Source organism: Aaosphaeria arxii (genome assembly GCF_010015735.1).
Source record: "Aaosphaeria arxii CBS 175.79 unplaced genomic scaffold BU24scaffold_5, whole genome shotgun sequence".
Lineage (NCBI taxonomy): Eukaryota > Fungi > Ascomycota > Dothideomycetes > Pleosporales > Aaosphaeria > Aaosphaeria arxii.
In genome coordinates, this window is record NW_022983478.1 from 247,158 (window position 1) to 258,277 (window position 11,120).

The following is an 11,120-nucleotide window of genomic DNA, read 5'->3' on the forward strand; positions in this document are numbered from 1 at the left end:
GAAGTTCATCCAAGCTACCCATATCCACACCAACCCATCCTAGCTAGCGTCGTTCAAAGCTCCCCCACAAGCCGGGTTTTCATCTGATAAGATTAGATGGATGAAATGTGACATCGTTCGTGAATCCATAGCGGGTGGGAAAGGATATGAGAAAAAGGAGTGAGGGAAGGGCAGAACTGTGTTTAGTATTTTTGTTTCGTGTCATATCGTGTGTTGTACACCGTAGACTTAGATCCTGACAGCCTCACTTCCTATACAAATTCACCATCACCATTAAAAACACAAAAACACTCAAGAGTAGATAGTAAGGTTTGTTGATTTATACAGTCAGTCAGTCAGTCATCTTTACTTCGATCGGCCTTTAACTTTAAAAATCGTGCTGTTTGATCGTCGTTCGGGAGTGTAGGCGGGGTAGGGTAGTGTACGTAGTCTAAGGGTGAGGAAAAGACGTGGGGAAATCTATCTATTTGAGGGCCTTGATGACGGCGTCGGCGTACTCGTAGGTCTTGGCCTTGCCGCCGAGGTCGCCGGTGATGGACTGTGAACAGGTGAGTTAGTATATGTCTTAGATGTGGATTGGGGGAAGGGGAGACGGGGGAGGCTTACCTTGCCCTCGGCGAGGACCTTGAAGATTGCGCTCTGGATGTTGGAGGCGTGGTCGTTGAGACCCATGTGCTGGAGCATCATGATGGAGGAGAGGAGGAGGGCGGTGGGGTTAGCGAGCTGCTTTCCGGCGATGTCGGGGGCAGAGCCGTGGACGGCCTCGAAGATCGAGCACTCGTCGCCGATGTTGCCGGAGGGGGTGAGGCCGAGGCCGCCGATGAGGCCCGCGCACATGTCGGACAGGATGTCGCCGTACAGGTTGGGCATGACGAGCACCTTGTCGTTGTAGGGGGTCGGGTCGGTGACCATCTTGAGGCAGGTGTTGTCGAGGAGCTCGGCGTCGAACTCGATGTCCGGGAAGTCCTTGGCGACGTCGCGGGCGGTGCTGAGGAAGAGACCGTCGGACATCTTCATGATGGTGGCCTTGTGCACGGCGCGGACCTTCTTGCGGCCGATGGACTGGGCGTGCTGGAAGGCGAAGCGGAGGACGCGCTCGGAGGCCTCGCGGGTGATGAGCTTGATGCTCTGGACGACGCCATCGACGACGACGTGCTCGATGCCGGAGTACTCGCCTTCGGTGTTCTCACGGATGAGCACGGTGTCGACGCCATCGTAGGGGGTCTTGTAGCCCTGGATGGACTGGCAGGGTCGGACGTTGGCGAAGAGGTTGAAGGTTCGGCGGAGGGTGAGGTTGAGAGAGACGTGGCCCTTGCCGACGGGGGTCTGTGGATATCGTTAGCGGGGGTTGTCGTTGTCGTCGCGGGGGCCGCATGTATATCTCTCAATTCAGAAAGACATATACACGATTGGGGTCGTCATACGGCGAGGGGTCCCTTGAGCGCAACGTAGTTCCTGGTGACACTGGCGATGGCCTCGTCGGGAATGACAGTCTTTCCGTTCTTCAATTGGGGGGTGACGTCGACCGACTCCCACTTGATGGGCACCTTTTCCACAGAAAAATCGTCAGCAATACATCCTCAATCCTTCGCATCGTTGTGAGGTTCTCATACATTGGCGGCGGAGTAGATGTCCTTGACGGACTGCGCGATTTCCGGTCCGATGCCGTCTCCCTCAATGAGGGTAACTGTGTATTTGCCCTGTATTCGATCTCCACGTCAGCCTTCTGATATTCGATTCCCTTCTCTTCCCAATCCTCTCGAGCGGACGAGCATTGGTGTTTCCCCTCTTATCATTCTGGTGGCTTACGTCGTTGCCCTTGGTTCCCTTGAACTTGGCGACCCTCTCGTGGGCAGCGGGAGCGGCGTAGTTTCGCGATTGAGACTGCCCGATAGTTAGCCAATGTGTCTCCTCCGTCTTGCTCCAATGCCATTGAGGCGTTCCCGAGCACGGCGAGACTTACCTGCGCGAGCGCGGGTGCCGCCCACCTGGAAGCTCCAGCATTCGCACGGTAGAGGCACTGCCGCGCCGGGGCGGCGAACGATCGAGCGGCCAGCATCTTTTTCCTTTTTCGAAAAACGATGGAAAAATCCCAATTAACTCAATGGTAAAGCTACGCGAACCGGTCGTAGCTTTTTTTGACGTTTGGGCGGGGGGAGAGAAGTGTGGACGGAGTAGCGGAGGTGGTGGAAAGGTTGGAAGGGAAGCGTAGAACAGAAAAAGCAAAGCTCTAACTACTCGTCTACTCTCTTCCTTCCGATCCAAGCAGGTTGCAGAATCAGATTACCGGCCGAGCGAGCTGTGCATGGGCCACGCCCGCCAAGCCCACGCTGTATCGTATGTAGTACTCGTACTGTGTACATAATTGCTTGCACTGTACCCTACCAACCTACTTGGTACAAGCTACTTCGTTACATGGGATAGTTAATACGATCTCTTAAGATACTTATGTGGGTGTGTAGTATCAGATGAGGTGGTATCACATGTCGTTCCCTTTACTATTCCATCATCCTACACCAAAGAAAAAAACTCTTCACTTTGATTTGGTTATATTGTTTCATCCCGCGGGCATTGCATGCATATATATGTATGCAATGCAGGTACCGCTTACTCTATCTACATATGTATTTAATTATTTTATTCTACAATAATAGTGCCTCATGCTCATCGTCTTCCGTAGCTGCAAACAAATGTAACAACTATTGCCGTCCCAACTGCCTTGGGTGCGCCGCTTTTTCTTTCATCCGCGGTCTTAACAGACCAAGTCAACCGGCACTAGGCCCGGATAGGAAGTCACCAAGCGCCCGAGCTAGGCTACTTGTCGATTTTCGTCCCGGGTATCACCGTGGCTATGAGTAGGTTAGGTTGCTACATATCCGTGTGTGGAAATGGAAAAGGGTATTGTGGGAGGATGGTGTTCGTGACGATAGAGGTATGATTGTATGATTGGGAGTTGAGAGTCGTTGCGTCGTCGAAGTTGGTCTTGCATATATCGTGCTTTTTGGTCGAAGGAAATAGGATGCCGTAGGATGACGTGGTGTCGTTTGGTGAAGATGCGCTGGATGATTGTGAATGGAAAAACGGAAAATGGAATATGAAATATGAAATGCAGTTTGGTCTCGGCTGGACTTTATATACGGATCAATGTCATGAACTCGTTGTCGTCGTTGTCTCGAAATGGTTTCAATATGAACATTCGCCCGCTCTTCAAACAGGCATCTCCACAGGCGGACTCGGCGTTGGGGCCATGAAAGCAAACTCAGGCGATCCAGGATTACTCCCATACACTGAACCCCAGCTCGCGATGCGAACAGTCGACGGCCTTGGACTCCTCGCGAGCATCGGCGTAGAGACCGCAACCGCCGTCGCCGCCGGCGTGTTGTTGCCATGATTATTGAAGATGGGGAAATCGGCGACCCAGATCCTCTCGTGGCGCATGGGACTCTCGTTTAAGATGAGGCCATCTGGGAACTTGGATGGCAGGTACTGCGGCGTGAAGCCCTTCCATAGTTTGGCGCGGCGGTAGTGGAGTGCCTCGGGGGAGCGTCGCCATTTCCAGCGCTGGTATAGGAAGGCGGTGATGGCGGTGATGAGGATGATGGATAGCACACCGACTGCTATGCCGACGCCCATGGCGGCTGACATGGAGAGAACAGGCTTGGATTCCAGGTTGTGGGCCTCTGTGGTCGGTGATAACAAGCCGGTGGTGAGTGAAGGGCTACTTGTTATGGACGATGTAGGAAGGTTTGACGCAGTGAGGGATCGATGTGAGATGGCCGTGGATGAGGGGGAATTCGAGGCTGATGCAGTTAGAGTAGCTGTCTGAGACGACGGAGCGTTCACTGTCGAGAAGGCAGAGTCATCGATATCATCCAAGCGTACAAAAGATATTGCCTGTCCCGGTTGTGGCTGTATGATATCTTTATTCATATGGACTCCCGAGGGATCTGATAGATCAAGGTGGTATCCGGCACCGTCCTCCACATTGCTAAAATGAAATGTCCCATCGCCCCATGGTTCAATCCTCCAGAGCATCGATAGATTCGTTGAGTTCGAGATCCATGCTTTTATCTGCTTTTCTGAAGTCATTTGCTTGGCCGTGCCTAAATATCCGCTTGGTCCTGAAGCTTTGGTCCGGAGCATAAAAACGGATGATGCTACTGGGTATAGTTGCCACTGCTGTGTGGGGAGATTGTTATCAGATTTGGCAGACGAAACGATCCCTTCGCCTCCAGCTCCGTGGTTTGTACCGGTCATGGACTTTTGAGACTTGATAGAGGCTGCTGAGGAGATGCGATACCAGCTATTCGTGCGGAAATCCATGGCGGCAAAGCAGAACAACAACGAAAAACAGAGAGAGACATTAACGACAGACTGGGATAGAGCGGAAGGAGAGGCACAAAAGAGTGAGGTACATTGCTGTTAACCATGATGTTCGTGCTGCGCCGTCCTTTAAGCGCCAATTTGCACAGCTCTGATATTGCAGCATCAATCTGTCCTACGACGAATGAGGACGGTTCGACTAGTCATTTAAAGAGGCGTTGGAGGCTGTTACGTCCTAGGCACAGCTGCGGATGCAGCAGCATCTTTCCTGGATGGCGTTTTAAGAACACTGCAGGTGTAGAGTTTGAGTAGAATAGTAATTAGAGGCGAGGGGATGCTGCGATTCGTACGATATATTGACAGTTGGCATTGTCGTGTGGAGTGGATTCCTTTAAGACTTCCCTATTTGATGGGGAGTTGGAGGCTTCGTTGTTCTATGCAAGCACTCGTTAGTGTAGGCGGTTAAAGAACGCCACATAAGGGCGGCCCCCAACTTCTGATATGTTCAGAATCGACCGCGAACAAATTCCCCTGGAAATGAAAATGTATGAATAGCTCTTGAATGAGATCCTCTCATGTGGATATAATTTCGGGGTGCTCGTTCGAATGGTACGGAGTACAAGTATGTTCCTAATGGAGCAAGATATGTCACGGCCAATCCAGATCGATCGAAAGATTTAATTCGCAAGAGGAACTCTAATGCGTTGGCCATACGCCGCAATCCAATGCTGGGCCTAGGCTGGGAAGGGCCATTGGTGAAACGCTATACGGGTGGTCTGTATGCCTCGCGGTGAAGGGTAGAGCAGTTGTCGTTCCTGGACGGCAACAGTCGATAGAACCTACTCCGTACTATGATAGATCCTGTGGACAAGGCGCATTTCAGGGTACATTTTTGGTATTTGGTCTGTATAGAGTTAGTTTGACACCTATTCGTTAGCATTGCAAGAAGCGTCATAAAGCAATATTCTGATTGCCGCATCACTCCATCTGTCGCGATGGGTTAGGCACCTGTGTGTGGTTGTTGCGAATTGGGAGGCCCTGGTTTTACGTGGAAGAGTAAGAGAGATGTTAGAATCCGAAATCTTGTAAATGAACTCTGGACGTCGGGCCCATGAAATGTCCAGTAGCTAGTATTTGTTCATCCAACTCGTGCAACGAACTATTGGCTGCTTTTGCTCAGCCGTTAGTACCTGTTTTACGACTCTAATAAAAGTGGTGAGAGCCGACAATGCGATGCATTGTTTTGCGGTAGGTTTATTGACTTCTCATAGGTGCGGGCGTAATGGAAATTCAATGAAAGCCCATGTTGCACAGCATGGCAAATCCAATAACCACGGGTTATTGAGTGACGCGCGACGCGTAGGTAAACAAGGGAAAAACACTGCAGGCTCCTTAACAGTTGCGTTCACAGGCTGGCGAAACATCCGACGTGGATGACGTATATTTGGAGGTGGGCGCACGAGTAGATTGCACACAGCACATGCAGTGATGTCAAGAGTAGTTCATCTTCATTAGAGAAGCCGTGATAGCCGTAGCGGTGGCCGAGGAGACCAGCAGTGTTGGCAATTCGAATGTGTAATCACGATACAACCAGGACCATGCGCAATATTCAGACTTGAAACAACAATACAAAACTTGCTCCCTTCAAGTCCAATTTATGACGACGTGAGGAAAAGCGTGACCGCAGGAGTTAATGGAATTACGACGGCGGCAGAAGGGACGAAAATCCTCTTGTGGAAATGGCGAATGAAGTCGAAACTCGAAAGATAATGGACCCGAGGCCTAGCCACGGCATCTTGGAAGAATCGGCACCCCAGCAGGGAATGCTTTTGCAGGGCTGACGCCACATGGAAGCACTACGAGCCTTGGCTAAAATGCCGTGGACCTCATCCTCACAAAGCCCAATGTTACCTCGTACCTACGACGTTCTTTCGTTCGCCTGGGCAACCACGCTGCAAGCTGGGAGTTAGCTTTAGTAGTCGGGTTGGCGATGTAAAGTTTGTCCCTAAGCAATTGAGGTTATGCAAGCTTTTAGTTCACTCGCCAGCATCTTGCTTGTTCGACTGAAGAGAGTCCCTTGAACGTGGGTTTTCAGGCCGTCCAGGGCATCTCACGTTCAGGGCAACCCAGGGGACCTGAATGCTTAGCCATGATAATTGAAGACGTATTTTATCAATAGCACAATAGGTACAGTGGCTACGCATGCGATCGCATGGTCCGGTAGCGGCTGTTTCCTCCGACTCCACATTGGTTAGCATACGGCATCAGCTGCACGGTGCACCTTGCTCCACACTCTCTGGCCGTGACATCATAACGATGGATGTCTGCGTGAACGGCCGTGATACGAACGAGGGTGCGTCGCAGGGTGCATGGGCGATTCGTGGAAATTTGCATTGTGCCTCGACCCAAAACGGGGCATTATTGTTAGAGAAGGTCTTGGAAAAAAGCAGGTTGGCGGAAACGAAATGGTGCGTGCGGAATCTGATGGGTTCGATTTATTTGATGAGATGAGGGACGATCGATTCGGGGAGCAGTGGTCAATAGACCTAGAGTGAATCAGGATGAAGACGGAAGAGCACCAGCTGTTTCAGAGCCAAAATCTACAAGGATGCATCCGCGGCGGAGTGTGAATGGCTGAATGGGTGAATGCAACGACTGGTGGCATGCCTACTTTCGGCAATTCGAGCCAGCGCCAGTGAGAGAGCAGGGCACAGAGCTGATCCCGAAAGCGAAACAGGCTCAACCACGCAATCATTGTCTGACATGGCGTGGCTCGAGGCGAAGGTTAATGGCAGTGCGGATGGGACAAATTTGAGATTCGCATGAGCAATTGATTGATTACGACGCCGAGTGGATGCTCGATTAGGCGTCAGCGAGGCTCTGCTCTCGTAGTGGGGACTGTCGAAGCTCGCGGATGTGGTTCCTCGTAGCTAATTGTGATGTACCTTCCTCATTACTCGTAGGTAGACGGCGGTGGCCGTCTGCTACAGTATAGCTATGAGTAGCTAAGTTGAACGTGCAAGTCGAGATCAGTCTGGTCAATAATGAAATGGGATGATGGGATATTTGCCTCCACTGTTGGGAGGTCGTCCCTGCGCCAGACCCGGGTATCAGCAAACAGGACAAAGGAACAAGGTCGAACAAGGCGAGCCATGCTAGTGACGAGGTGTGGAGGAGGCCGCCTGTCAGCGTTCGCGGCATATTGGCCCAGAGGCATGTTTCGTCATGATGAGACCTTGGATGAGGTGAGGTTAGCGGGGGAGGGAGCCGGGGAGGAGGGAGGTAGGGGATAGGAATAGAAGTCGGCCCATGGAAGCCACAGAGGCGCGGCGCCAGGCGATCCCCCAGACGAAGCTTTCGGAAGTAGACTTGGGGCGTGGACGAAGACGTGGATGTGGACGTGGACGTGGGAGGTTGGAGGTAGACAAAGTGGTGGTAGTGTTCTGAAGAGGTGATGGGATAGGATAAGGTAGAGTATTAGCGGAGGGAGCTTCCCCACAAAAAGGTAAGAGGCAGAGAGAAAGCGGATAAGCAAGGCACCGGAGGATTGAGGTGCGCCACCGAGTTGCTCACTGCATTTGGCTGGCGCATCTACGAGTAGGTGTGACGGTGTTTTCTTTACAAAGTATGTTGCACAGGCAAAGCGCCATACAGCGCATTAGAGAGTAAAGTTAGAAGTTGTCGTAATGGAGATGACCGGATTGGGACAAGAATGGAGGCGAGTGGCGGCAGGGCTTGGCATTAGTGGTACGTAAGAGGGAGGAATGCATTGGGCGAGGTTGGGGTTGCCATGGATGGGCGAGGTATCCAATTATGGCTGGCTGATGCAGGTGGTGGTTGAAAGGATTGTGTATTTTTGGATGAGAAAAGGATGATCGAAAAGGTGAATCAAACAATTGGATGAATGCGGGCGAATTGGATGTTGTAGGTGGTGGTACTGTATTGGTACGAGCAAAGTAAGGTACAGTAGGTTGTGTGAGGTGAGGTGAAGCAGGAGGATCGAGATTATCCCGGCTATGGCGGGCGGGGGGCGGGGGCGATTCAACGTCTAGTCATTGCGTTAATGGGTAATCGAATTGGTCGATCGAAAACTGGGCAGAACAGGAACAAGGCAGGGCAGGACAAAATGCATAATAGTGAAAGGAATTGAAAGAGGAAAAGAAGGCAAATTGAAACATCGTAATTTAATGATGCAAGACGGTGACAGTGAGATGACGCTCCACTCCGTACTAATCAACACAACAATTAATAGAGGCAAGGAATATAACTTGTTATTCTTATTATTATTCACTCCCTTACGCAATCCATACATACGAAGAACTCGGTAGTTAATTACTGTTTCTGTTTCTGTGACAATTACGAATGGGTGCTGAGTGGAAGGCCATTCAGATGCACATAATGTATGCCGTAAAGAGAGTATGAATGCATGCAATATCGATTTCGAAACCAATTGCCATGCCTTGCTACTCGTATGCAATGCAATGCGATGTGCATCTTCATCGTCACTCCGCACCATTATTCATTATTCAGAACTATTCCTGGCTATCCAGAGATCGACATAACACAGCACAGCACAGCCAAGCACAGCCAACATTGTCGTAGCCGCGCCGTACATACACAGTAAGTAAGTACAGTAAGGAATTAGCTACCCGTACCGTAGTCAGACAATGCCATACAGCGAATTAGCAAAAGCAATCCGGAAACGGGGGTTGTAAATCCCGTTGCGAAGTGGTTTGTTGGTTTACTACCAGCCAAGGGACCCAAACAAACAATCCATCAAAGCTCCACAAGCATGCTCCAGCCGCCACTCCGGTCCCGTCGTCCCATCTCCCATCCCCCATCCCCATTTCCATACCATTATTCATTCATCCCAGCCGTTCGACTAAATCTCCTAGTCGCCTAGCCATCATGTCTAGTCTATTCTCAGCCCATGCCATGCCTAGAACGAATGCCTGCAAGTAAACGTAGTGGTGGTGCCGGCATCTCACCTAGTGTGGGCATGCATGGCCATGGCTCTCCTCTGTTCCAAGGAAGGCGAAGGCGATGAAAGGTGAAGCTGTTGCTGTGAGGTAGTGTAGTAGTGTGAACCCAGAAGCTGTTACCAGCAAGATCATCCACCCAATTACGTCGACGGGGGTAGGAACGGAACGGTAGCTGGTACTACCCTCCTACATCCTACATCCTACATATAAGACCTCTCCCTCCCTACCCAAGTCCAATCCCTTTCTCTTCTCCACTCAACCAATCCACAATCACTCAGTCCATCAAGCTCAATTGACCGTCGACGACCTTTCAACCAACTCAATCACTACTACTGTACGTTCGTCCCACCTTACTCCCATTCGATCCCGCGAATATCAGAACATTCACTCCCTCGCGACCACCACCTTCTTGTCGCCTACCTCATCTATTTCCACCTCTTTTATTGATTGAACATATCAACTAACATCAAATCTACCAGTTTAGTTCAATCAACCAAAACAAACACCTTCAACATGCGTTTCTCCACCGTCATCGCCGCTACCCTCGCCAGCACCGTCGCTGCTCAGGATGTCTCCTCGCTCCTCTCCAGCATCCAGGGAGGTGCCTCTTCCGTCCTCTCTGAGGTGACCGCTGCTCCTTCCTCCATCATCAGCGACATCCAGTCCGGACTCTCCTCGGTCCTCTCCAACTCCGACCTCCAGTCTGTCATCAGCTCGGTTTCTGGCGACCTCTCCTCGATTGAGTCTTCCATCCAGTCCGAGATCGCCACCGTCACCGACAGCAGTGCTCTCGCCTCTGCCTCTTCCGCAATCAGCTCTGCACGCAGCAGTGCCGCCAGCGCAGCCAGCAGTGCTGCCGGTAGCGCCACCGCCGGCAGCTCTTCTCCCGGCGTTGCCGCTCCCACTGCCGTCCCGGCCCTCGCTGCCATCGGTGGTGGTCTCCTCGCCCTCGGTGGTCTCTTGTAAACTCTTTAATAGCGACCTCACCACTCGCGCATCCAGTGTACCATCAGCATCTCGTCCGACAGTATGTTTCGAACTTGCTCGATGGAACGGAAAAGCAGCTTTTCTTAATCAACTAGACATGCCTCGTCTCCGACCGCATCGACCGGGGACCGTGGCTTTGTGTAACTCTGGATTTCTTCATCGGTATTCACGGGCATAACAATTCTGGGTGTTTAGGCTGGGTCTGTTTTTTTTGAGTTAAGCAACACGACATAACAACAATTATTGTACCAACCTGTAGCCCCTGCATCGCGCGAGAGCGCGTGAGCGGCACGTGGTGGTCAGCGGGTGTAATAATTTCAGCAGATATTCCCCAGATTACATGTAATAGTCCAAGTCAATTGAGCTTGTTCACCCTTCACCATTCGTCCCAGTTCGCACGTCGTCGTGATGTCTTTCATAACTCCGCTTCACAGCAGGTAATCTCCGGACGTCGGTCCCTGCACGTCCATCGTCCACCCACCAGCCACCCAGCCATGCAGCATCAACCACTCCCAAAGACTACTCCTCGAAATACCTCAAAAAAGGAACAAAGAAAACTCAAACCCAACGTGAAACGTAAGAACAGAGCTGAAAACAACACTACTCCCCCTCTCTCCTCTCTCCTCACAGAAGCTGACGCGGCCCTTCTGACGTCACTCTTACCCGCCAGTGCCCGCCTAACTTCATCCGAGGAGCTTGGGGATTGCTTGTTTTGGGTGATGGGGGCGCTAGTACGTATGCGGTGGGTATGTGTAGACATACTGTCTACATAGCTGTGCAAATATATGATTGAATATAGGGGATTGCATAGAGGAAGGAGTTGCATTG

At 51.3% G+C, this 11,120-nt stretch overlaps 3 protein-coding genes across 3 annotated transcripts; 1 reads left to right on the forward strand and 2 right to left on the reverse strand.

Moving 5' to 3' along the window:
- Positions 1-169: 169 nt before the first annotated feature.
- Positions 170-2,212, reverse strand: BU24DRAFT_423213 (isocitrate dehydrogenase [NAD] subunit 2, mitochondrial). Its single transcript, XM_033528186.1, has 6 exons — positions 1,964-2,212; positions 1,810-1,884; positions 1,614-1,700; positions 1,425-1,547; positions 607-1,326; positions 170-538 (listed from the first exon to the last, which is right to left on the reverse strand). Exons 1-6 carry the CDS (start codon positions 2,057-2,059, stop codon positions 464-466), a joined length of 1,176 nt encoding a protein of 391 aa, XP_033382522.1. The 5' UTR covers positions 2,060-2,212; the 3' UTR covers positions 170-463.
- An 821-nt stretch (positions 2,213-3,033) lies between these two features.
- BU24DRAFT_211443 (uncharacterized protein) lies at positions 3,034-4,705 on the reverse strand. Its single transcript, XM_033521939.1, has one exon. The coding sequence runs from the start codon at positions 4,321-4,323 to the stop codon at positions 3,208-3,210; it is 1,116 nt and encodes a 371-aa protein (XP_033382523.1). The 5' UTR covers positions 4,324-4,705; the 3' UTR covers positions 3,034-3,207.
- A 4,646-nt stretch (positions 4,706-9,351) lies between these two features.
- BU24DRAFT_211497 (uncharacterized protein) lies at positions 9,352-10,533 on the forward strand. The gene is made up of 2 exons (XM_033521940.1): positions 9,352-9,480; positions 9,785-10,533. The coding sequence occupies exon 2, from the start codon at positions 9,819-9,821 to the stop codon at positions 10,269-10,271; it is 453 nt and encodes a 150-aa protein (XP_033382524.1). The 5' UTR covers positions 9,352-9,480; positions 9,785-9,818; the 3' UTR covers positions 10,272-10,533.
- Positions 10,534-11,120: the final 587 nt, after the last annotated feature.

Coding starts and splice junctions, on each gene's coding strand:
- BU24DRAFT_211443 (XM_033521939.1), bottom strand. CDS start 4,323: ATGGATTTCCGCACGAATAGCTGGTATCGCATCTCCTCAGCAGCCTCT.
- BU24DRAFT_211497 (XM_033521940.1), top strand. CDS start 9,819: ATGCGTTTCTCCACCGTCATCGCCGCTACCCTCGCCAGCACCGTCGCT.
- BU24DRAFT_423213 (XM_033528186.1), bottom strand. CDS start 2,059: ATGCTGGCCGCTCGATCGTTCGCCGCCCCGGCGCGGCAGTGCCTCTAC. Junction 1,548..1,613: donor ACATCTACTCCGCCGCCAAT/GTATGAGAACCT, acceptor TCTGTGGAAAAG/GTGCCCATCAAGTGGGAGTC. Junction 1,327..1,424: donor CGCTCAAGGGACCCCTCGCC/GTATGACGACCC, acceptor CGATATCCACAG/ACCCCCGTCGGCAAGGGCCA.